We start from the raw sequence: 27566 nt of genomic DNA on the forward strand, positions 1-27566 counted from the left end.
TATTTCTTAGCAGACACCCTTATCCAGGGCGACTTACAATTGTTACAAGATATCACATTATTTTTACATACAATTACCCATTTATACAGTTGGGTTTTTACTGGAGCAACCTAGGTAAAGTACCTTGCTGAAGGGTACAGCAGCAGTGTCCCCCACCTGGGATTGAACCAACGACCCTCCGGTCAAGAGGCCAGAGCCCTAACCACTACACCACACTCCTGCCCTATAATATTCAGCCTTATATGTAGTTTATTGTACTTAAACCACTGCAGACATTTCTTATAATATTAGTGAAAATGTTGATCTTGTTAGATTACTCAGCTGCACTGTATTGTAATTGTCCTTTTTTCACTAAAGCAGCAAATGATGAGCAAACTCCAGTTCCATTGAAGAACTCCCACCCCCCACCCAAATACCTATATGAGTTGGGATTGGAATGTTCTTGAAGCTGGGTTTCTGAAACATAAACATCTTCTTCTTCATCATCATCTTCATCGTCACTACCTTGGCTCTCCTCCGAGTCATACTCCACCCTGCTTTCCGATGGTGGAAGAAAAGGCTAACAGAGAAACAGACAGAACTCCCTTTAAGACTGGCCTTTGCTTTCTGGGCAATTAGGATGATGCCATTTTTACATCACTATTTTATATCAAGAAATACTATACATAAACAAAAACGTCCTACAAAAAAAAAACCACACACACACACAATTTGTAAACGCTATCAATACCTTTGCTATGAAGAAGTCCCAGATACTAAGTTCAGGTGGAATGAATTTCTCTCTGAAAACAGGCATTTCCTGGTTCACAACTGGCGAGGTTGGGCTCTGTAGACTTTCTCTGCTTGCCCCTTTTGTTGACAAGAGCTTGAAACGCTTGTGGTGCTTCTCCGATTCATCACTAACAGTAGTGACTAAAAACAAACAGTAACAATGGAATATTCACATTAAATACCATCATGCAAAGCAAAACAATCTGCTTTCACATCCTGGTAGTTGCATACACACTTGCATATGTACATTAACTTCCTGTTATACAACAATTAGGTGTCTGAAATAAAGCACAATTCTACTTCTACATGCTTACCCATGTAAAACTAGGATGCTGTCCAATGTAAAGCATTTTGTAAAATATGAATTTGCTATTAGCCAAATACCAATGAAGGGCATATTTCCTTATTACTGTATTTGAAAACTTTAAGAATTACGTCTTTTTGCAGTAAGAAACTGCAAGGGGCAGCTAGGTTTAATAAACCTGTTTTTGATTATCCAAAATTTGTAATTCTTAATTGTCCTTACTGTGAGTAATTTGTACTTTTCTGTTTTGCATTTCTGCAATTTTGTTTTACAGAACTGGAAGTATCAATGTATCTATATATTAATACTAGAAGTAATTATTTGCAACTTTCTCTACTATACTTTGTCTGAGTTTCTTCAACTCTTTTATAGCTATGGTGGGATGGGAAGATAACAGAATTCTCTCAAAAAGGAAAGGTGTTGATTTCAAGATTCTGTTGTATTACAACTTTCATGGCAATGAGGACTGATGAATCTCTTAACATTAACCGGGAGTACAGTGGCTTACCTGCTTTATTTGCTCAATGTTAGTTTGAATGCATTTTCTGCTTACTTCAATTTTTACATTTTTTTTAATTAGTTGATAAAATGACAGCATTTTATTAATAAAAGAAGGAATAGAAAAATGAAACAAAAATATGAAACGTTTAAAATCACAATATTTTCACAGCACTGCTTATCATGTCAGGAATTTATACTTTTGATTTCCTTGGGGAGAAAAATAACAAATGCTAATAATGTTCTAGGATTTCCTAGTTTACTTTTAGCCTGTTCAGAAGAAATGAAAAAATATTTTACACAATGATGGAGATGACCAACATATTTAAAATGCATGCACATGCAACAGGAGAGTTCAGTGTATGAATACAAAGGATGACAACATTGCATGTTTAAAAACAATGATTTTACAAAATACACGGACAAAACACCTGATAGTATTCAGCCTGGAAGCTTTTAGCCCACCAAAAATAATACTGAATCTGAAATTTGCAGAAACACAGTACTACAGTATCTGACCAATTCTGATGAATAATGTAAGCCAAGTGAAAAACATTTTTCTATATAATTTGCAGATTCTGTAAACAAACATAAACCCTTCATAAAAATCATGCGTCTTTAACTGATATTTGTATTACACTGTAGTGTGTGGCAAAATGTGTTTTAAAACTGTGAACAAAGTCCATTAAATTAAAGATACTGTTGTGCTACAAGTTTTCTCTCATTAACTAAATTCGGCAAGGCAGAACGCAATAGAGTGTATTATTTTCCTAAATCTCTGTGCAAAATGGTAATCCCGACAGCCTACTCACCAGCATCTCCAAAACCCTGTGCTATATCAGTCTGAGAGAGATCCCAGGCAACTTCACTGTCTACTTCTTCTTTAAAAGTAACAGAAAGTAAGAAAGTAAGGATGAAGAAAGCACGAACGGGAGGTTATAGATACAGTCGGCGCTGCCTAATCGGGATACTGACAATGGGATACAACTCTGGGTGATGGTTCTTCCCAATGCTATTTATGTTGTTTAATTGGAATGTCACTTCATTTAACTGGGATACAGTATTTTCAAATGATGACCGGAAATCGCTTTCAGAGCAAGACAGGTTCGCGTATCACAGTGCAGTGAGTACATGATTACGCTGTGACTTGCGTAAATTACGTAGAAGTCCTGAAGGAGTTCCCTGTGGTTTCTCAGGCTGCTGTGGCAAAGAAAGTTGTTGTGTCAACATCACAGGTGCCTTGGCTCGTGATAAGATATGATTTCATTCTATTCATTTCACATATAAAAAACAGTAATTAATTTTATTGAGGTATAAAAATAAAAACAATTGACTTGTATTTTAAAATTATGCATTTAACATTCAATTATTTTTCTTTTCATTTAGAAACAAAAAAGCATGACTAAGGTCGTCTCAAATGGCTCTTGTTTAATTGGGACAGCCGCTTATTTGGGATATTTTTACTTCTCCCGAGGCGTCCCGATAAAGCAGTGTCGACTGTTCGAAGAGCACAGTCTGTGATTCCAGAAAACATTCAAAAACATTAAGTTACACGTATTTTGCACAGTTCAAATATTAAAATAAATGAATCACTAAACATAATGGTCACTATTCACAAACTAACTTTTTTGTTTTTTTAATTTAGCTTTGATTTATTCAATAAAGGCTATAGGCTAACCCTTATGGTGACTGTTCTTTCATAAATAAACAGAAGTCTACAACAGCTTCATGAAATTCAAATGGTATTTAAACAGTAAACAGTTAAATAGTTAACTAATTAAATAGTTATGGGTCAATTCAATTGCTCTAAGGCAGCAGTGTGGAGTAGTGGTTAGGGCTCTGGACTTCTGACCGGAGGGTCGTGGGTTCAATCCCTTGTGGGGGACACTGCTGCTGTACCCTTGAGCAAGGTACTTTACCTAGATTGCTCCAGTAAAAACCCAACTGTATAAATGGGTAATTGTATGTAAAAATAATGTGATATCTTGTAACAATTGTAAGTCGCCCTGGATAAGGGCGTCTGCTAAGAAATAAATAATAATAATAATAATAACATAGACAGATATACAGTAAATGCCACTGTCCTTTAAATCACGAAATTGCACCCTTTCTGACATCTGACACTTTTTCAGACAGAAATGCACTACAGATATGCACTGTTTGGTTTTTATAACCTTGGTACAGAAATTCCAATCAAGTGGCGGTATTTAGATCTGCCACTATTAAAATCAATTGAATGGACCAGTCAGTGTCTTTTATGCTTCAGTCATACAACCTGTAAATTGTGCACAAGTCTGTAATGTTGAGTGTAGTCCTAGACTATATATTACATACTTTAGACCTCTTTAGATGTTTGTGTGTGTTTAACTCGTGAGTTAAAACTTTGTGGATTGGTTCCAATGATGACAGGTTTTCAATTAAACTCAACAGAAAAATAAATCTAAAACCAGAACAAAACCAACAGCAACTAATTCTACATCAAGATAAATATTTTAAAGTCAAGAATGGTATAGCTAACTAATTTAACAATGCTTCCTCCTCAATACTCCAGCCTTTAAAAATGTCAAACTAATACAGTATGTGTTCTATATTCTTGTCACTTTTTAGAAAAGGTATCTGGATTCACAGAAAGTATTTTTAAATTGCGCAAAAAGACACATGCCAAAAAGAAACATGCCACAGGTCGCATGCAATCACACAGACACAAGCCTTCAATGGGATCAACACGACAAAGACTAGCAGCCATTCCATAGCAAGCATGGGAAGAATTATTTTGTAACTGGTAAGATTTCTTCATTCCATTCCAAAATAATTCTGGTACATAATGCTGTAACATTAGTTTTTTCTCTTAATGAATTCCCATGTGTTTCTCGCCTTGTCAATCTGCATTTAGGCACTCAAAAGTCTTGGAATTGATCTAAATCTTACATTTTTAAATGGTAATAAATTAAAAATGTGCATGTTTTTATTTATATAAAAAACACACCATAAAGAATTGCTACTAAAATATATATTCAATGTATGCTCATTTCAATAACTATTACTTTTAGCTTTTAAACAGTGAAATGCAATAAAAGAATGCCTTAAATGTTAAATAGGTGTCTTTTAATGAGTGTTGTATGATGCTAGACTTTCAAGAAACACTGAGAAATCCTGTAATGAATTCACATAGGGTCATGCACACAATGGGTAACCAGCTTTCAGCAAGCAAAAGGAGGTCTCTCAATACTGGTTCAATCGTTCAAAGCATTGGTTTAGCAAAGCTGTCCTCTTTCTACACACGCACAACACACACACACACAGGAGTGCTAAGACCTATATCTGTGATCTAAAGTCTTGCCTGTGGGACTTGTTGGTCTATGAGTACTGATGGCTGTAAGGGATTTAGAAAACCCCACACATTCCATGGAGAACACTACTATCTGATGAGGGCTAGGGATAGAAAAGTGCCTTCCTGCCAAAACAGAAAATACATTCTTACAATATATGGTGTTACAGATTCGCTACTAGTGGCAAGCACCTTATCAAAGGTTAGCATCACATAATGTTAAGACAGTGTTTTGTAATACTATGTGTTATAGAGTTTAACATGTAAAGCAAAGACTGAAGAGAGAGTACCATTACAATGCATTTTTTTAAGCCTTGGTTATTACAAATCTGATTCTTTCTTAGTCAGTAATTTCCTGTTTAAGGCTCCGTAGCTTTTAAAACAAAAGGCTAGTCCAAACTATTTCAAGGAAATACTTGAACACTGTGCTGTGGTAATGAATGAATTGTAAACGTTTATGACCAGTCCTTACAGGGATACAAGCATGATATTTCTTGCCCTCAACAAACAAATTCAACACTAGATTTACTAAGCCTTAACTGATGTGGAAAAAAGAATGGTTAAGATTCAAAACCTCAATTAAGAATATTCATTTGGGGCTCCTTTGTAGATTTACAAAAAATGTCTCAGCAAAAAAAACTTAAGTGTGCAAAGCATGCAGCATTATTTCAAAAAGGAAAACAAACTGGTCATGTTACTGTACATTATACAAATAAACACGAATAAGCATATTACTAGCATTATATATTGTTGAAAAAGAGCGGTGCAAAGTATGTACTGAAGCAAAACTTTAGTAAAGATTTACTCTAACCTTTTTAAGAGGTATGTTTTGCTGTACATATTTATTTCACTTTCTGTTCTTTAACTGTTAATACCAAACAAGTACTTAAAACATAGCTAAAGACTTAACTTCATAAAAACTTACAAATATAGAAAAGAACGGTACCAACCTGTAACAGGCTTTTTCGGGCTCTGTTCCTTCACAGGAATCCGGGCTCCACCCCCAAACACTGCAGCCCACATCTTGCTGTTGAGTGGATGGGCTACAATGCGAAAGAGCTCATTGCTGGAATGTGTTGCAAGCCCATGGACAAAGAGACTCAGAAAAACTGCTGTTAAAATCTCACAAAGCAAAACAGTTAATCCAGGCTGGTCTTCCTCTCCAGAAGAATTTAGAAGACGAATCAGAGCCACAATACCTGGAAAATAAAACAAACATTTTTAAATTAATCAAATATAAACAGTATTTATAATTAGAAAAGTACACCATTGGCTATCTTTACAATGACTTCTGGCACCCAGAATAGAACGTTCTATTACAGATTCATGAGACCATCATCGTACTTTTCTAGATTTTTGGAAAAGTGTTCCAAGTGTAGGTGAGTGCCAGTAATCTGTAATCCCATTGCAAATCTTGCGTTAAGGAATGCATATCGCTCTACATCAAAATAAATAACACAAGGGCCAATGAAGGGTATAAAAAATGCCAAACAGGGACAGTGCACAGATCTACATCAGTCATCAGTGCTTGCACATGATTGTCAAAAGTGCATTCTCAGGAATTTCATACTGTGTCAGAACAGGTTAATCTGTTTATTCTGTACATTAGTTTATACATATAAATGATAAATGCAATATACAAGTTGACATACAGACTGTGGCTAATAAATCAGTGAAAATCACAGCAACGAGCTGAACTCTCAATTTAAGACCATAGCATTGAATCCTGTTGTTGAAAAATATTTTAATACAAAATACTTCTCACAATAATTACAGTAGTTCTAGCCTTTCTTTTGGAAAGTTAAGAATTGGACATCTTTTACCAGACACATTTTTATATTTGTAATGCTGAATAAACTTAATTTAATTAGTAGTAGCGGCAGCATGTTGGCACAACTTTAGCACAGCACATTAAGGAATCCCTTTTGTGCGATGAGACATTTAACAAATACTTACATTTAACCATCCTTGGAGATACAAAAGAACAGAGGAGATGACCGGTAGATCTGTTGTAAACTCGGATCGCCACAATTAGGTAAGCAGAATTGGAAAGTTTCTTTAATATCATTCTAATATCTTGCTCGTTTAACTATCGGTATGTTCTTAAGATGTGTGCTATATAAAATATTAGCATAGCCCCTCCTTTATTATAAAATGGCACCCACTGTCACGGCATGTGCTGTAAACCCTTGTCAAAATAAAAAGGACAGGGTCAAGAGGTCAAGGGGTCAAGGGGTCAAGGGGTCAAGGGCCCCCCTCCCCCCCCCCCCCCCCCTCCCCCATGAATAATAGCGCGACAATCATGCTAGTAGAGGGATTCTGAAAAATATAGCATAACATGTCCTCAGGTATTGCTTCACTGTTTAAATAGCATACCTGTCATTTTTCTTTTCATTGCTAACATCCTGACAACTTTTCACAATTACAACTTTAAAGTTTGTTTTAAAGCTATTTTCAAAATGTCTGCTCTAGTGCACTGATAGTGTAAAGATTATTGCCCACATTGTCAAAGAGCACAGCAATAACGATCCATGATGTGGTACGGAAGAGAAAAGCCAGTGCACTGGTTATTTTTTGTTTTTTTAAATCGCTCTTTCTCCAGTGATTTATAAGACTGATCTCAAACCCCAGTGCACTAGAGCAGCCATTTTGAAAAGAGCTTTGAAACAGACTTTAAAGTTATAAGTGTAAAAAGTTGTCAGGATGTTAATTAAAAGAAAAATTACAGGTACCTTATTCACTTTTATATGTATGCATTTAATATACAAAGTTAGACTAAAGAATAGTATTCCTTTAGGAGGTATATAGACATTTTTTTGTGAATCGTGTATTTGGTATTTACCTGGCCACTGGGCTGGGGATGTATTGGGTGTTACAGTCTCATCCAAACTCATTGTTCTCATAGGATGCTGATGTGTCAGCAGAAAGCTCTGGTAGATGATTCCTGTGAACTGGTTTGCATGTGAGGCACTGAATAAATAATAGAGATAGTCAGCCATAACAGATAACTGGGTTTATCATGAAATCCAGTCTGGGCAGAATTTCTATATTACTCATTAGTCATTCTAACATCCCTCATCAATCCCAGGTCTATCTGTGGTCTACCGCTTAAGCAAAGAAATGCAGGAATACACATAATTTTCTTTTCTTTTAAAAATAAACATAACAATGAATACAGATTGAAATCACTTTGTTTTCTTATGGGTTTCATTTACTTGTCACTATTGTGCCAAGAACAGGAGCACCATTATTTTAGCTGTTCCAGCAAAATGGGATTTTGTGAACATCTTTGGCCTCAGATGGTGTTACCTGTATCTACACTGCATATGATTCTGCCCAGCAATAAACATATGTAGTTCAGCGAGAGAGTGCTAGAGAAACTGCAGACCAGAGCGAGATGCAGAGCGAGAGTGAGAGTGAGAGTGAGTGAGTTTTATCCATTGTGTCTTGTGCCAGACAGGAACTGCTTTACAGAGTGGCACAGAAAGTAATGGGACATGGTCTGAGCATGTACAATTGCAAATAGTTCTCTTCAGTGTTCCATATTCTGTTTTGTTCAAAAAAAAGTTGTGATTATGCTCGGTTGGTAAAAGTGTTAATAAAACAGTTGTTTTTCACCCAATTTGCTTCATTTTCCCCCATGTTCATTTCATATTGAAGTTAAATGGTGCAGTGTGTTTTTTTTTTTAGCCAGCTATGATTGCAATATATATATACACTGACCAAACATGATTTTTTTGGAAAAGCGGTTTTTTTTTTTTTCATATATTCTCATCTCTACCACATATAGTGGTCTTTCATTTGATATAAGTTACCTGCATCCAGCACATACTATCCAGTAGTTATACATACATAAATGAAAACAGTGAAAAGCAAGCAGAAATAAGGCTGAATGTAAAGAGTTAATGACAGTGTGCACAAATCTGAAAAAAATGAAGCGTGCAAAGAAACAATTACCTGTAGCTTTGGCTATTACAAAGACACTGGTAGATACAGGCAGAAAGTGATGCTGCTAAGGTGTGCATTACATAGATCTGAAAAAAATACAGGTTTTAAATAGTTAGAAGACTAATTTTGCTTTCTGTAACTGAAATACATGTACTAGAATATGTAATTGCAGTTAAACATAAAACATCATCTGAAATAACTTCCATGGCATCCACTGTACTCTTCATCTGAAGTCACCCTTCCTTTTCAGATAGGAGGAGGTCTGGGTTGTATACAGTGTTAATAAGGAATGAATTACATAGCACTCACCTTGTTATTTTGAATGTCTGGATGTGGTGGAGAGTCCAGGTCTATTATCGTATGTAGTATGTCGTGAGTGAGGTTGGTCAGGTATACTACAGGATTGGCAACAACTGTTTTTGCACTGGCAGTACATGCTAATAGTAGAGGTATAGATGTTTGGTGATGTATAGGGTTAAGGGCAGTTTGTGTTGCGCTTTCCTAGAAAAAGAAGGGAAATTGTTTTTGTTACTGCTGATAGAATAGCTACAGTACTCCACCCCAAAATAGCACCTTAGCAGAAACAAGTTTATACTGTCCAAAAGTCACTTGTGCAGTACATCCTCCACCTACTTTTGACATGTTAATACTTAATCATGTGTATTTACTACATTAAGAATACAAAAAAAAACCTGAAACTGCAATACTGTATTTTAGTGGTTTGTACCATGGTAGACCATGGTAAGCCCACTCACCCAGCCTGCTCTGACCTCTCGAGGAGTGGATATTAGCTTGTATCATACTTAACCCTATACAAAGCTGAACTATCATTAAAGGGTTCTACAACTATCCAGTGCATATTGCATAAAGGCCCATGCATTATCACGAGCCAAAAACCATGTATATGAGCTACAGAGAATGAGAGTGTTTATACAAAGTGTCATCACAATTCAATTAGCAGTGCTGAAGACACCTAAAGTGTGAAATGCATCCTCCTGCATGTTAATACATTATTAAAACAGAGTGCACGGTACAGTACCTGCTGGGACTCTTGTAAAAGCAGAATTAATTCCATTCTGACTGATCCAAGCCCTCCACCATGAGACCCATGGAGACTGCAGTAGCTGAGAAACATCCTAAAGAGAGGCTGGTTCTTAAGAAGCCACAGTCTCCTTTTTTGAAGATACTCCTTTTGCTGTACGGCTCTCTGTTGGTGAACAAGATCCTCTGCTGACTGTTCTGTGTCAGTTTCATCAGCATTTCCAGCTATCCCTTCTTCAAGATCCTCCAAATCAGGGTTGTAATCACAAGCCTTTTGCAAGGCCACAACCTCCCTCTCTAACCAGTGGTATAGTTGGTACCTAAGCTTACCGCCATCAACCTCGTAGCCAGTGGATAATGTTCGGAGCTCTGTGGTAAGGATCTTAAGACATGCACTAAATTTCAACTGGGCAGCTATAGTGTCTTCTGAAGGTGTTATAACGTCAACCTCACCAACTGTGCTAGAATCTGTGTAGGCAGAACTATTGTCCAGTTCCCCTTTCATGATTATGTTGTTATTTTCAGTTTTGATGTCTTTCATTGACAAGCCAGATTCTTCGTCATCAGTCTCCTGTTCCTTATCACTGTCCCAATTTAAATCCAAAGCTTCATCCTGAATAATCAAAGAAGACTGGCTCCAATCCAAACTGAGAACAGATTCTGACTGGCCATTTGTCAAGCAATGAGAAACTGATCCAAAACCATTTACCACTGTCTGAGACCAATCACAATCAGAGTCTTTTTCCTGTTTTATTTCTGCTGAGAGCAAAGAGTCTTTGGTGCTCTCAGAGTGGGTGGAACTTTCTTTACTCAGCAGCGGTTTGGATTTCTTGACCACCTTTGGCATCTTAGACAAGACCTCTAGTGCCAGCATAGGGCATCCTGCTTTAAAGTGAGCGTGTGCGGCTGTAAAGAACAACCTCCTCTCAACCAAGTTGATTGTATCTGCAAAGCTGTTTTCAGCAGTTAGCCCCATCTTGGTAGAAGGCTTTTCTGAAGAAGCAAAATGGCGACGCAGTAGAAGAGGGTGGGTCCGTAAGTAATTGTAAAAGTTGAACACCATGGGGTTACAAGAGGAGGACATGGCACCAACACCTAAAAGTAGTAAACACGAGGGGTTTTACTTATCCATTGTGGGTTAAACACACCTACATTTTTGAAAAGGTTAAAAACATGAAACATGGGATAATATTTTGCTGATATAAATACAAACACACGCAGTATGTTAGTAACATACATCCCCCGACATGTATGTACTTAATGGTGGGCCAAGTATATGTTCTCAGATTTGAATACGAACAGTAGCTTGTGAAAAAGAGTATCCTAAGCAATAACGATTGCATTTGTAATTCTTGAGAGGCAAGCCAAACTCTTAATGTGTGAAATTCCTATTTATCTCCAGTGGGGGATAATAAATAAATAAATAAATAAATAAAAACAGAACAAGCAAAACCATGTTTGTTGTCTAGTTTACCAGTGGGTCCTGCATCATCTTCCTCTCTTACAGGTTGCTCCAGTAGAGTATCAAGAGCCTTGCTATAATCCTCCAGTATCCAGTAAGCCATGCTGCGGAAAAAAGGGTCCTGGTGCATCTGGGAGAGGGTGAATGTTCTCTCATGAGAATCATATCCCAAGATCCGTTTCTGCAGTATATTCTTGTATGTGGAGGACACCTCAAATTCAGACTCATACAACCTTGATATCACCAGAGCCAGCTGAATATCATTCATTTTCTCAAGGCAAACCTGAAAAATAAATTAAAATGAAAAAGTTCACATACTGAATGTTGATGCAGGTTGTGAAAATTATTAGCTTCTTCCAGGCATCTGCTAAGATACGGTCAATGTTTATTGCAACCTCTTAAAATCACCACCAAACCACCAATTTTTTTTTTTTTATTATTTCTGAAGTAAAAGCTAGCTGTCAATCTGAGAAACCCTCTTAAGTCTTGCTATCTCATCTAGGGATAGAGGAAGGGAAAACATACATTCTAAAGATTGGTAAATAAATATATTAACCTATTTACTAAATAATGCTTGCAGTCCTGCTTTTTGTTACCAGTATAATGCACTGGTGAGTCCGCACTTGAAATCCTGTGTCCAATTCTGGTGACAACAGCACCAAAGGGGCATTGTGGCCTTGGAGAGAGTCCAAAGAAGAGCAACCAGACTAATCTCAGAATGTAAAGGACACAAAAAAAGCCTGAAAGAACAGCCTATTTGACACTGCTGCTGTACCCTTGAGCAAGATACTTCACCTAGATTGCTCCAGTAAAAACCCAACTGTATAAATGGGTCATTGTATGTAAAAATAATGTGTAAAAAATTATGTAATTGTATGTAAAAAGAATGTGATATCTTCTAACAATTGTAAGTCGACCTGGATAAGGGCGTCTGCTAAGAAATAAATACAAATAATAATAATAATAATAATAATAATAATAATAATAATAATAATAATAATAATAATAATAATAATAATAAATAATATCCTGGTGTAGCCAGATTCATGACAGGTGAAATTCCTCAGTTAACAAAATGAGACAACTTGGTTTTGAACACTGCCCTTACTTCTACACCAGTATTACAATCTGTATTATGGATTATTAATTTACCTCAACTGCATCCTTTAAGGAACCAGCCAGAAGGAAGAAAGCTGCAGAGTGCTCAAAGCGCTGCTTTCCCAACAGTGCAAAGGCATTCTTTAGTGCTGCCTTCCTCCACCTGTCTTCACTGAAGTTGTTGTTGAAAAATGGAGTCATCTTTGAGTCCCTCTGAGCCCTGAATGTTAATGTTAACATAGTGTAAATTAATGCAGAACAATAGTATACCTTTTCAAGTTAATCATTTTGCCTGCATTCCTGTACTGTCTTTGCACCAAAAATAATAAGTATAGCTGACTACTTGGCAGGATTCACACACAGCCCAATGACACCTAAGGTAAGGTCGATCAAGATTAGTTTGAATCAGGGTCTATGAAACCAGCCTGTAGTTTCCCATACTATAGTCATAAATTAGTACTTAAGTTAAGCAAGAATAAATAAAATGAATTTGAAAAAAAACAGCTTAGCTATCTGGTATTTGAACATTGTAATCTGCTGCCTGTCTGGAAACGTACCTGTAAAGACCCCAAACCACAGCCTTCTTTTTCATAGCGAGATAATAAATAGCTGCATCCAAGGGATCATTATTTCTCTGGAATGCTGCTTTTGCTACCTGTTGGAAGAAAACAAATGACTAAAGTAAGTGTCTGAAGGATCATATTTGCTATGAGTAATATATATTATCATTATAGAGCATGTATTATTCTGGTCCACAGGGAAGACAAACATTATAATATATATATATATATATATATATATATATATATATATATATATATATATATATATATATATATATATATATATATTACTCTAAGCATGACAGCACTCAGAAACTTAATTTGGATAGCAGTGATTATTGGGACAATGCCACACAGTTTTGTTCTTTTTCCCACTCATATGACTGATTAATTTATTATGCAAATACCATACATTTATTCTGTAACATATGAAAGCTACATCTCCTTGTTGCAAGCCACATTCAGTCAAGCAAGAATGACTTTGATATAACTTTGTTATATTTTTAATTAAGTCTTTATTATAGAAATAATATTACAGTACCGCCACCCCCAACAGCATACCTTTTCTATGCATCTTCGCAGTGTGTTGGTATTTCGTACCCACCAGCCTATTCCCATAGCTCTCAGCTCTGACCAAGTAGGGTTTCCCTTCTGCATTGCAGGCAGCATGTTGAGCAGCTCCTCCTCTGCCTCAGAATGGAAGGCCCAGGAAAAGTGGCAAGTAGACAAGCCTGGAGCCAAATATTTGAGCAAAGACAATCTTTAATGTGAAAGACCATCATATTAATTCTACACAATGCAACATACAGAGCATGTCAACATCTAAAAACCACAACATATTGATTATGATTAAAATCAAGAAATACACATCTATAACAAACCTGACTTCCCCATAGTACGGACATAATGTCCAGGTTACATTAAGTCAGGACATGTTGCAAAAATGTAATTTCTCTTGGTATAAATTACCATAGTGAAGAAGCTGGGATCGATGGGCAGGGGGCAGAGATGTTAGAAGAAAGGTATGAAGCCGCATGGCTAAAATGAACTTTAGACCACATTCATCAAGAGTCTCACCACCTTCAAACCAACAAACACAAAAATATATTAATCCATGTTGTTTCAATATAATGGTTGTTGTTAACAATAATAATAATAATAATAATAATAATAATAATAATAATAATAATAATAATAATAATAATAATAATAATAAAAAAATATTATTATTATTCTTTACCTGTACTTTTGTATCTGCTTTCTCCAACATCAGTACTGGTGGTTGCAATTGTATCAGCCAAAGCCATTAAAGACATCTGCTCCATTCGAGTAAGTCCAGGTAGACTGGAATGCAAGAGATGACTGGAGAGAACTTGAGCATGCTCTGGGCCAAAGTAGGTGGGGCTGTACTGGGAAAGGTCAATGACCTTTGCATCTGTATCTTCTTCATCAGTATCCAGGAGTCCAAAGTCATCAGTGCCCAGACTAGGAGTCTGGAACAGCTCATCATAATCATCACCTTCTTCACGGTTTTTCTTGCTTAAGATGGAGTTGGTGGACTTATCTATTGCCTTATGAGAAGTATCCTCATCTGCTGCTAGCAGTGCATAAAGTGGGAGTGGAGGAATTGAGTCAATCTCTGTGTAATCAGAGTTTTCTGTTTTGCTAAATGTTTTGGGGTCCCTGGCTGTACTGCCGCTGGCACTGATTGACAGAGACCGGAGGCGCCGTTCATGATTTGTGCTGTCGTCCTTTAGAGCCACTACTTCTCCTGCAATGCACTTGACCAAGTGAGAGAGGATGGCCTTGGCCCTACGAACCTTGCCCAAGTCCATCAGCTCCATCAGCTGAACAGGGTGGTACTGAGGTAAAGTGGGGAATAGGTCATGGGCTGCTTCAAAAAGGCCATTGTCTTCCATCTCATCAGGAAGATCATACATGGTCTTCTTGCCACTTAGCTTTTGAGCAAGGCTTGTCATTGATCTTGTCAGAGTCTTCTTGGCAGGCTTTTGGTTTACTCCATTGGCATGACCTTGTCTTATTGAAGTTATTAATGATGTGGTGCTACCACAGTCAATCTCTGTAGTTGTTAGCTCCGATTTGGCAGGTGGTTGCCACTGAGAATAAACGTGCATTTCACAGTCCATACCAACCACAAGGATACCGTCTCGTACCCATGAAAGAGAAACAGGCAAGGCAAGAGATCCCTCAAATGAGGCAACAAGATCTACAGACCGAAGAAGTACAAATCTGGAGTAAGAATGGTCTTTTGCTCCCTCCCATAAAGGCAAAGCTGAAGCTGCAGGCCCTTCTTTACTGCCTTTCTCTGGCATTTTGCCAGAGAGCTGTCCATACATCAGGAGTTTGGAGCCAATCCCCACTGTTAAAATGTGTGATCCATCTTCTCTTGAAACCCAGTCTAAGTTAATCAGATGCTTGGCACTGGGCATCACATGGATGTCACTTGACAAATACACATCTTGTTTGTTATAAACTGTTAAATTACTATCAATGCTTATTCTGGGGTCCAGCATTGTGCTTGGTTCATCAAGGCTAAGTGTCTGTTCAAGGATCCACTGTGACCCACCAGTAGATTCACATTCAAAAATACCCACGTGCATTGTAAAGTCTTTGCCGCAGTACTGAGAGGACGTCTGTTTGTATGCCACTGCTATGCGGCTTGTGTTGCAACAGCTGACCTCAATCGGTCTTCCCATCACAGTTACTGTACTACTGCTTAGAAAACCATCCTCAATCAGCAGTGGCCACTCTTCCCAAATGTACGTATAGCTGCACTGTCCACTGTCCTCTGCTTTGGAATATAAGGACTCAGGGTCAACTCTGCACCTCCAGAAGCGAACTTTTCCATCAGAACAAGAAGTGGCCAAAAGATAGGGTGCAAGGCCTGTTGGATGTATGGAACAGGAACTCAGGTGTCCTGAAAAAAAAAAAATGTTAACATTTAATGCAATACAATACAATAAATATATCCTGTGTGCTTCACACACTGCACAAGTGTTTGCAATGAATTTGTCCAATCCATGCACATTTACTTTTTGGTGCAATACAAGCATATTCTAACCTGCTGAAGGTGTAGCTCGAATAATTTCCACTCCATCTGGCAGCTTCATTTCTTGACTGTAAACTCTTTCTGAGATGAGAGTTAGCCTGCTGGCACTATGTAAGTTAGTCTTGTACTTTTGAGAGAGGGGAGAAGAGGACTTTTCGGGAGATAAGCTATTCTGGCCATCTTGTGGGGTCAGGAGAGATTCAGGCTCAGTTTTGTCATGTTGGTCATCTGAAAGGAAAAAAGACCTGTCACTCATTTACAGGTTTAAAACATACACCCGGGTAATAACTCTTAGGGGTTTCGCTACACAAAGTGGGCTGTTGTTCTGGATATTACCACATTGGCCTATAACTACAGTATCTGTTGTGCTGCTGCTGATGCTAGCACCCCTCCCCTTTAGCTGAAGAACATCACATGGTATTTTGTTTGTCAATAATTCAATTATAGGATAGCAGTGGCCAATGTGTTAATACACCATAAACTGCAGTTTTTTGATGAATGTGGCCTATTGTGTTAGAACATGCAAATTAAAAAGGCCTTTAAAAGAATATGGAAAATGTAACTTGCCTGCAGTGATCTGGACTGACTTCAGGTGCAGGTGCCACATGTGTAGTAAAGAGCATCCACTCTGAGTGTATTCAATAACAACCAAGTAGAACTTCTGAGAGAATCCCTTCTGGGAACCTGTGACGAGCACAAAGCAGGCACCATACAGCAAAAACAAAAGACAATTATATTATGAATAATGAATAGTATTGTTCCTAACAGTCTAAAACAAAATAACCATCTTTTTTGGTTCTAGCCATGCACCGGTGTACACAATGCTGTCAAAATGTATTAACTTTGGGAGATAACGTATTGCACTCATTTTAGCATGTCATTCCTGTTATGAGTTTGTTGAATTACATGCTCCTATGGAAAACATGAATTGCTTCTTTAGACTACATTCCTTTGCATACTTGACATAGCAATGAGATGTAATGCACAACAGGTGAGCCTGAAGAAATTGTTTATCAAATGTAATGGTTTGCTACTGAAACATTGAACAATACTGAACAAAATGAGATTTCAAACTCTGTGAAAAAGACTTGCTTAAAGTAAGCCCCTCTGAATTGCATAGTAAAAGCAAGCTTTTTGATATTTTCTCATCTCTCTCCCTGCACAGCTTCAGGAAACATTAAACAGTATATTTTGTTTAATTTTGTGTTTAGCGTTTCATATCAATAATTCTCGGGTTTAATGGTTTTTCATTTTGTTATCAAGTTGGATAATATTCGTGTGAAATGTATACCAGTTTCAGACGGCGTGCTTTCCTCAGTTTCTTGAATCCCATCTCCTTTCATCTTTTTACCCAAGATAAAGTCTTCTTCATAGACATGGAGGAGCTGCGTTTCTCTCCCATGCTGAAAAAAGCAAATTATAAAACACACTATGTCAGCGTCTTTGTGAACAATATGAACTTCAAAATAGCAGAAGATGAGCATTTATCCTGTACTGTACATGTCAGACATTTTCTGGACTTGCTGCTAAATTCTGAAAGAAAAAGTGCAGTCTTATCAGAATTACAAGACCTTAAAATAAGAAATGTGGTTAACAGTATGTTACTAGTACATTTTACATTGAGATGATTATTAATACAGTCAAACTATAATAAACAGTAATGTATTCAACTGGAAATTGGATTACTAGTAAGATTAATTAAATGAATTCAACATCTTCCAGTTGTTTATTGTTAAAAAAAATATATATAATAATAATAATAATAATAATAATAATAATAATAATAATAATAATAATAATAATAAATAAATAAATATATATAATACACACATACACATTTAAATGATTAGAGTTTAGCATAATATTAAAAAAGGATATTAACCAATATTTGTACTTACAAGATCTGTGATGGCATCTAGTTCTATTATGCATCCTGGCCTTGCAGTTGATTGTTGACTTACGATGTTAAAAACCTCGCCAACATATTTCTAAAATGAAAAGAAAAGAAGTATAAATACCCCATTCAACTGACTCGCTGAAATACAAAAACAAACAAAAACTCAGTTACTTGGTTAATGATAGAGATAGCAAAAACAAAGATTACTTAAAATACTATGTGCATTTTATATACCAAAATTAGTCACTTTAGTCATTTTTTTTTATGTAGTGAATATTTCAAAATTAAGATTTACTGAATACATTATAAGACTAAGAACACTTACAAACACAATAAACTAAAATGATTGTACATTATAAGTAACAGTTCTTCAAACAAACATAAAAAAAATAGTTTACAAGAATAAAAACAAAGCTTTTCTTACTGAAATGTCTGGGTTAGAGAGCTCACTTAACAGCTTTTTGGCTTCAATGACAGCCTGGTATAACCTCAGTGAATGTCCATCACTTGCAACAAAGCAGGCAGATGGAGAGTTACTGTAAGCACCTACAAAAACAGAGCAAAACTGAATTAACTGTAAAACAGTATTTCTTTGTCCATGGTCCCCAAGATCCCCACAGTAGATGCAGCACTTCCATTTTCATCCTCTGCAAAGTGGATATAGCGGAGGCGGTCGTACATGTATCACATTTCATAAATCTTTCCATATATCTGGAGAATTGCTTATCCAAATGTCATGAAATGTGGTTTTAACATTATCAGAGATTATTTATTTTTGAATACCAGATTCTATGGATATACGGGGCCTCTGTCTTCCATCCACCCATCTGCATGCCACACTTACAGTTTTTCATACGCCCAAAGAAACCCTCAGTTTGACACCAGTGGCAGGGGATGCGTGTTACAATACAGACATAGGCATACTTGTTTCTGCTGTAACTGCAAAGAACCAAGTTTGGGTAGCAAGGCAACGAATACAGAAATATCTTTCCATTTCTCATAAACCAATAAGGTTTTCCCTATGCATACTGTACTTAATCTCTAGCAAATGACAGGCTAAATTAATTACTGAACATTAAAGTACATTTAATTTATATGCATTCACACCCAAATCCGTTTTAAGAATGAATGACAGTCACAGTATCAGGCACTTCAATAAAACACGGTTTGCAGAAGTATTCACCCCCCTGCAAAGTTTTCACATTTTGTTGGCACCTGAGCATACAAAACGACGCTTTCAAATTAAACTTTACATGTAGAATCTACACAAACTACTCCACATTGATAAAGTTGCATATAGAATATAAATAATTAAGATTTACAGAGATTTGCAGAGAAAAACATATTAACAGTTGCATAAGTATTCAACCCCTTTGCTACTGCGGCCCTACATCAGCTCAGGTGCAAATGATTTGTTTGAAAGGTCAATTAGTGAAATGGTTTCAGCCTGTGTGTACTCAAAGTGATTTAACTTGTAGATAATTTCCCTCAGGTTTATAAAGACTTTCAAGCTGCAATTCACATAGTGATCCAACAAAACAACCATGAAGACCAAGGAGCTTTCGAAACAAGTCAGGGATAAAGTGGTAGAGAGGCACAGAGCAGTTGAAGGGTACAAGCAAATTTCAAAAGGCACAGATTATTCCTCTCAGCACAGTGAAGTCCATCATTAAGAAGTGGAAGATGCATCATACCACCCAGACACTACCCTCCCAAACTGAGCAGCTGGACAAGCAGGAAACAGGTTTGGGATGTCACTCTGAAGCCAACAATGACCTTAAGAGATGTGCAAAGTTCTGTGTCTGAGATGGGAGTCAGTGTTCACACATCAACAATAAGCCGGTCCCTACACAAAGTTGGCCTGTATGGACGGGTGGCAAGAAAGAAGCCATTACTCAAAAAGCCTCATCTTAAAGCACATATAGAGTTTGCGAAAAAGCATGTAGATGATACTGCAGACATGTGGAAAAAGGTTTTGTGGTCAGACGAGACAAAAATTGAACTTTTCGATCTAAATTCCAAGCGTTATGTCTGGCGCAAGCCCAACACTGCACATCACCCAGTCAACACCAACCCAACTGTCAAGCATGGTGGTGGCAGCATCATGTTATGAGGATGCTTCTCTTCAGCAGGGACTGGGAAGCTTGTCAGGATAGAGGTGAGAATGGATGGTGCAAAGTACAGGCAAATCCTTGAGGAAAACCTGTTTGAGTCAGCCAAGACTATGAAACTGGGGAGGAAATTCACATTTCAACAGGGCAATGACCTGAAGCACAAAGCCAAAGCCACACTGGAGTGGTTGAATAATGGAGTGGTTGAGAATTAATGTTCTTGAGACGCCAGTCAAAGTCCTGACTTAAATCCAATCGAAAATTTATGGCGAGACTTGAAGATTGCAGTCCATCGACGATCCCCAACAAACTTATTAGAACTGGAGCAATTTTCCCCTGAAGAATGGGCAAAAATTTCACCATCCTACTGTGCAAAGCTAGTAGAGACCTATCCAAAAAGACTGCTTCTATCAAGTACTGACTTAAGAGGCTGAATACTTATGCAACCAGTAAATTTCATTTTCTACATTTTCTTTGCAAGTTTTGCTGACATTTAACCTCCTCCTCATATAAGTGTTCAGTTTAACCACTACAGCTTTGAATAAAAAAAATGTGTTTGAAAAACTGTGCATATATTATTTGTAATTCAACAAAGTGTGAAAACTTTGCAGAGAGGTGAATACTTCTGTGTGTGTGTGTGTGTGTGTCTATATATATATATATATATATATATATATATATATATATATATATATATATATATATATATATATATAATCATGAGTGAGTGATTAACATGATGGATGTTAAGTTCCTTTGACCTCAGAGTGATCAGTAAAACATTGCCATTTTGTTTTATCAGTGTCCTTTCCTGTTTCAGTAACACTCGTGAAAATTCCAAAGCACAAAAGTTCTACTCAGACATTTTGTCAAATATATAATACTACCATGTGACATTTCATTAATTTGTAAAACGTCTGGGGACACTATATCTACATTTCACATCAGTACTGTACCTCAAACCCCTGTTTAACAAATAGGTTTTTGTTCCAGGGAACCTTCCTCATAGTATAGTAAAGTTTCTGGAATTCAAATTCAGTTCTAAAAATATAACAGCTATTAAGAATGCAGCTTAACTCTGTTCTCAAAATCCTCCTAATATAACAGTTTACAACAACAGCAGCTTTAAGTGACCACATTTGTATTATGAAGCCATAACTGCAATCATTTTTTTTTTTTTTAGACAAACACTCACCTAAACAATTGCTAGGGATCAATGTAGGGAGCCAGGCCACATTGGAGAAGGCAGAAACGTGCAGTGAGTTTATCCTGGCTAGCTCTGAAACTCCTCCGGAGAATGACAGTGGTCCAACTGGATCCACTCTCCAAAGGATCAGCTCACTGTATATCGCATGGGGGTCCTGGAATGTTGCATCCACAGATACTCTGCTAAGCCTCTTTGAAAGTGGGTCACGGGGCATCGTATTGTCAAGACCCTTGTTATCATTCATACTGTCCACCTCTGGGGTCCTGAGTGCATTGTGATGGGACGTTGTTAGCAGCAAAGGTAACACCGAGTGGCAGGCCAAATCATTGAGGTGAAAACGATGACCACAGTATCTAGATTTGTGTGAAACACTCAGAACTGTAGAAAAGGCAGACTCCTCTGCAAAGCTGACAGCCCACTGGTTCAGAGACCCATCTGCATGCTTTGAGATCATGAGAACGTTGGGAGTGAAGATACTGAGTTTTAGACTGCTGGAAGATTTATTGTTGCCAAAAGATATCAACATTGAAGAGGAGCGGATCATGCCAGGGGGCTTCTGTTTGCCCTGCTGAATAGCAAGGTCCACGTTCTTGGTGCCGGCGTACATTACTATGCTTCTGCTTAGGGAATTGGCATCACCAGTTGGAAATGCTACTGGGATTCTAGAGACGAATGAGACCTTAAAACAAATGAAAGAGAAAAGCCATGAACATTTGACATACATACCTCAACTGTTTAAATAAAAAAATGACATTTGTGGAATTCAACATCTATAAAAGTCAGCAAAAAGGCAGGTTTGGTCCTATTTTTTTATATTTATAGTCTTTAAATTGTCAACTGTCTAGATCTATTGAAGAGAACCCTATGATTAAAGTGTCCAAAAAAAGTCTGCTAAATTACTTTTTTTTTTTTTTAATCTGCTCTTCCATTTTAAGCAGGTATGAATTTCATTTTTTTTAAACTGTTTTTCAGGCTTTTGTTTTTACTGTCATGGATATAAATTAGGGGAAGGAAGTACAAGAGTTACACACTGTAAAACTGTAGGCAAATTAAATGTTTATTTGCCATAATTATTCCAGGAATATTCTGTTGCATATTAAAAATACATTTTTTTTAAAAAAATCAACATTTGCTTGTTCTACATGATTCAGCCAAAACAGTTATTTTTTAAGCCTTTGGTCACAGTACCTGAACTTGGCGAAACATGCCAGGCTGGTACTCATCAAGCCAGTCGACATGCCATACTAATAAAGAACCATCCATGGGATGAATACTGAACATCATGTCTGCATTCTTGTTCCACTCCGCAAGCAGTATTTCAATCTCGTGATCAATAGCGGCAGCAGGTAAAGGCAAGGCGCCAGCATTCGAATAGTCGCTCTTCCCTGAAGATCCTTTCTGTTCATCCTTGTTGTAGATTGCTTCTAAAACAAAAGGCTGATAAACTCCAAAATACCATGGCATGACAACTGAATACAATCTACTTTTCTTTTTACTTTAAGGGGCAGATTCATACAAAGTAGTTAAACATTTGAGGTTTAACATTGTTAAACCAATCCTTATCTCTCAAAACCTGGCTCATAACACAACAAATGTAGATTTCCATCCAATTTAAAGTCAACATTTTTTGAGAAAATGCTGAGATGATCAAGAAAAAATTCACAACCCACCCCCCTGCCCCGCCCATAAGTTGGGACATCACTTTGCTATGTGCAGTTACCATATATCTTTTTAGTATATATTTTTATTACAACATCTGTTCTCAAAGGTAGTATGGTACATGTTAATTAAAGGTAATATAAATCCGGTGGTGGATAAAAAAGACTGTGACTAAACAGGTTTAGAAAACACTGAATTTGACGTTGAACTTTTGCCACATACTTTACCTTCATCTGGCTGATGGGTCTCCTCTGTGCTGGTCTCAGGAGACTGCTGGTCAAGACTCTTTCGTAGCTGCTGTAAGAACACTTCCATGGACAATGTGAAGTGTAACTCTTTGTTATTCAGCCAGTGCACTACAAAGGGCCCATTTTGGTCTTCATCATCGTCATCATCAAGGCTCATGGATGTTATGGAGGGAAGCAGCGGAATGTCTACACAAAACAAAACACATGCACAATGTAAGATGTAAATGCCCAACACACATGCAAAAACAGAAAATCAGAATGATCTGAAATCAAGGTATTTAAAAAGGGAAATACCATATACATTTTACATTACCTGTCTATTACCCTATTACTGCAATTCTCTGCTTAGGTCGTTATTTAGCAGGCCTATAAAATCATGTCTTTCCTTTTCTGAAAAGACCTTTAAAAAGCTGATCTTCTAAAGACCTTTAGAATTGTTTTCAGCTCTTAAACCGTTGCAGAGTTACTTATAAAATGGTATAGCTAACTTGAAATCTGCAACTGTTTAAAAGCTGAAAACAATTCAAAAGGTCTAATTAAGCAAATGATCAGTTCAATTAAGGGTCTAGTTAAGTAATTGAGAACTCAGTTTAATTGAAAACCAGCAGACACAGAAGGTCCCAGGACTGGGGTTGGGAATCACTGAGCTAAGCAGAGACAAACACTGAGCAAAAACTGTTAGAAAATAAAATGTAGATGACAGAAAATATACCTTTAAAGCAGGGCTTCTCAAACTCGGTCCTGGGGATGCCGTGGCTGCTGGTTTTCATTCCAACTGAGCTCTCAATTACTTAACTAGACCCTTAATTGAACTGATAACTTGCTTAATTCAACCTTTTTACTTGTTTTCAGCTCAAACAGTTGCAGTTCAAGTTACTTATCAAATGTTATAGCTAACTTGAAATCTAGTATGTTACTTAAATTTACTAGCAAATGTGTTCCAAACTGCACTGAAAGGAGCATTTCCTTAAAGTATGTTATAAATTTGTTGAGGTGAGGTCACAGGGAACCTTTTGTGCATCTTGAAGAATTTAGTGAACCCGTCAAGCTACAAGGCTAGATCCACCCCTATTAATCACTAATTGATTGTTTGTGTTCACTGTTAAATAAAACCAAAATGGTGTGTGTTTTGTGCGACAGGGAGGGAGCAAGTAGATTTTTCTAGCATTTTGTCCCTTAGACAATAAGTTATTTTCAAAAATTCCACACCCATGATATACTGAAATCAGTCAGCCCCATTAATTTGATAATATTTAGGTTGGTCATTTGTAATAGTTGATTTAATAGAATATAGTTGCAGTATATAGATTGATGATGCCTTTAAAATTTCTAGATACATTATTTTGCATGCATTAACAAAAACTTGCAGATTTATAATAATAATAATAATAATAATAATAATAATAATAATAATAGCAGCTTATTCTAAAATCAGTTTTAAACTCTCTGCACTGTGAAACTGTAAACAGCAACAAAACAGTTTATGCATGCGCCCTATTTATTTTAATCAAAGATGTAATCTTGAAATTATCCTTTTCATATCCATGTCTCTGATCAACAGTTTTTCATTAATAATGTGAGTGTACAGTATTGTGTTGCAGCAGTGAGTGAAAACGGCTTGCCTTGGTTTGAGTGTCCATAAACACAATGAAATTCTCCTGTTCCTGGAATATCTGAGAGAGAGGAGCTCATTAATATTTAAAAACGGTCTAGTTTATTTTAAGCACAACAGTAGAACTTTATGCTGCACAGGCACACATCACATCAGTGGTTCCTGCTCATACATGGTTACTACTGACGGAATAAGTGTGTGTCATGGTGTTGCCATGTAATTACATCAGGTAACTTGATTTTGTTATTTCCAGGTAATTACACTACAGTGATCAGGAATTACATGGCTATTACCCTGTAATCTGATGTGATACCTAAAAATCTTATTGATAGCAATTCACATGACCTTCCATATATATATATATATATATATATATATATATATATATATATATATATATATATATATATATATATAGTACTGTGCAAAAGTTTTAGGCAGGTGTGAAAAAATGCTGTAAAGTAAGAATGCTTTCAAAAATAGACATGTTAATAGATTATATTTATCAATTAACTAAATGCAAAGTGAGTGAACAGAAGAAAAATCTAAATCAAATCCATATTTGGTGTGACCACCCTTTGCCTTCAAAACAGCATCAATTCTTCTAGGTACACTTGCACAAAGTCAGGGATTTTGTAGGCATATAGTCAGGTGTATGATTAAACAGTTATACCAAACAGGTGCTAATGATCATCAATTCAATATGTAGGTTGAAACACAATCATTAACTGAAACAGAAACAGCTGTGTAGGAGGAATAAAACTGGGTGAGGAACAGCCAAACTCAGCTAACAAGGTGAGGTTGCTGAAGACAGTTTACTGTCAAAAGTCATACACCATGGCAAGACTGAGCACAGCAACAAGACACAAGGTAGTTATGCTGCATCAGCAAGGTCTCTCCCAGGCAGAAATTTCAAGGCAGACAGGGGTTTCCAGATGTGCTGGCCAAGCTCTTTTGAAGAAGCACAAAGAAACGGGCAACGTTGAGGACCGTAGACGCAGTGGTCGGCCAAGGAAACTTACTGCAGCAGATGAAAGACACATCATGCTTACTTCCCTTCGCAATCGGAAGATGTCCAGCAGTGCCATCAGCTCAGAATTGGCAGTAAACAGTAGGACCCTGGTACACCCATCTACTGTCCGGAGAAGTCTGGTCAGAAGTGGCCTTCATGGAAGACTTGTGGCCAAAAAGCCATACCTCCGACGTGGAAACAAGGCCAAGCGACTCAACTATGCACGAAAACACAGGAACTGGGGTGCAGAAAAATGGCAGCAGGTGCTCTAGACTGATGAGTCAAAATTTGAAATATTTGGCTGTAGCAGAAGGCAGTTTGTTTGCCGAAGGGCTGGAGAGAGGTACATGAATGAGTGTTTGCAGGCAACAGTGAAGCATGGTGGAGGTTCCTTGCAAGTTTGGGACTGTATTTCTGCAAATGGAGTTGGGGATTTGGTCAGAATTAATGGTGTCCTCAATGCTGAGAAGTACAGGCAGATACTTATCCATCATGCAATACCATCAGGGAGGCATCTGATTGGCCCCAGATTTATTCTGCAGCATGACAACGACCCCAAACATACAGCGAAAGTCATTAAGAACTATCTTCAGCGTAAAGAAGAACAAGGAGTCCTGGAAGTGATGGTATGGCCCTCACAGAGCCCTGATCTCAACATCATCGAGTCTGTCTGGGATTACATGAAGAGAGAGAAGCAACTGAGGCTGCCTAAATCCACAGAAGAACTGTGGTTAGTTCTCCAAGATGTTTGGGCCAACCTACCTGCCGAGTTCCTTCAAAAACTGTGTGCAAGTGTACCTAGAAGAATTGATGCTGTTTTGAAGGCAAAGGGTGGTCACACCAAATATTGATTTGATGTAGATTTTTCTTCTGTTCACTCACTTTGCATTTAGTTAATTGATAAATATAAACTATTAACATGTCTATTTTTGAAAGCTTTCTTACTTTACAGCATTTTTTCACACCTGCCTAAAACTTTTGCACAGTACTGTATATAAAAATAAAACATTATTAGTGGATCAAAGTGTTCTTTCTGAACTTCTGAATCACAACCGGAATCCTGTTCTCTCCAGTAATAAATAGATGATTTGCCATGGGAAGCCATTCCTTTATGTACTGGAAATCCATGTCCAAGATTACAGATGCCAATGCTGTTTTATTTAAAAGTTGAAACTAATTTATTTCCCTTTGTTTTAACAGACAGCTTTTCTGTGAGGTGCTTCAGTAAGATAAGACACTATATAATCCTAAAATGATGTTTATAACAGTTTGTCACAATGAGGATCGGGGTGTAAATACAGCTACAATAAACAGTTAAAGAAGAAAGTGGTTGAAGCAGCCATATTTATGGACTTTGAGACTATCTGTCTTAGATAATAAATGTTTTACTAGCACAGACAAAGAGTACTTTCTTTGACAAATAAATACTTTCAAAATGAGAAATGAAAATGCCTTTTTTTTTACCTGTTGCAGGGTTGATGCTAGCAGCTATGTGAAAGTGACAAAGTGCATTTGCATGTAGGCTTGAGTTGTTCCTATGGGCCTCATGGGTGTCTTGTTGGTGAGGCAGATAGCCTGTGTGAGCAGCAATGGCAGGAGATCTCCTCCCTCTCCTGAACTGCTTAAGGTTGAGCTACAAGGCAAATCATTTGTATAAAACATAATTTGCAAGAATCATTTGCCAGCAATATTTTTCCCTAAAATGAGTAATACAAAAATAAAAAATAAATAAATAGA

At 37.1% G+C, this 27566-nt stretch overlaps 1 protein-coding gene across 5 annotated transcripts in view; it reads right to left on the reverse strand.

Annotated features, from left to right (window-relative positions):
* The window catches only part of LOC117426775 (dmX-like protein 1), a 78639-nt gene that overhangs the window by 14949 nt on the left and 36124 nt on the right, over positions 1-27566 (reverse strand). For 4 of the 5 annotated variants that reach the window (XM_058992619.1, XM_058992618.1, XM_058992614.1 and 1 more), the window contains exons 10-31: positions 27294-27462; positions 23185-23391; positions 22487-22722; positions 21287-21977; positions 18405-18526; positions 17982-18071; positions 17375-17486; positions 16651-16767; positions 16096-16311; positions 14254-15951; positions 13983-14093; positions 13575-13744; positions 13008-13105; positions 12505-12670; positions 11365-11635; positions 9889-10985; positions 9159-9350; positions 8859-8935; positions 7744-7871; positions 5852-6100; positions 731-912; positions 417-559 (exon numbers count right to left, since the gene is read on the reverse strand). In XM_058992619.1, the coding sequence (XP_058848602.1) occupies positions 417-559; positions 731-912; positions 5852-6100; positions 7744-7871; positions 8859-8935; positions 9159-9350; positions 9889-10985; positions 11365-11635; positions 12505-12670; positions 13008-13105; positions 13575-13744; positions 13983-14093; positions 14254-15951; positions 16096-16311; positions 16651-16767; positions 17375-17486; positions 17982-18071; positions 18405-18526; positions 21287-21977; positions 22487-22722; positions 23185-23391; positions 27294-27462 (6542 nt within the window). Of the gene's footprint in view, positions 1-416; positions 560-730; positions 913-2385; positions 2455-5851; positions 6101-7743; positions 7872-8858; positions 8936-9158; positions 9351-9888; positions 10986-11364; positions 11636-12504; positions 12671-13007; positions 13106-13574; positions 13745-13982; positions 14094-14253; positions 15952-16095; positions 16312-16650; positions 16768-17374; positions 17487-17981; positions 18072-18404; positions 18527-21286; positions 21978-22486; positions 22723-23184; positions 23392-27293; positions 27463-27566 lie in introns of all 5 variants that reach the window. The other variant, XM_058992610.1, reaches the window with a different exon arrangement.

Source organism: Acipenser ruthenus, chromosome 2 (genome assembly GCF_902713425.1).
Source record: "Acipenser ruthenus chromosome 2, fAciRut3.2 maternal haplotype, whole genome shotgun sequence".
Classification (NCBI taxonomy): domain Eukaryota; kingdom Metazoa; phylum Chordata; class Actinopteri; order Acipenseriformes; family Acipenseridae; genus Acipenser; species Acipenser ruthenus.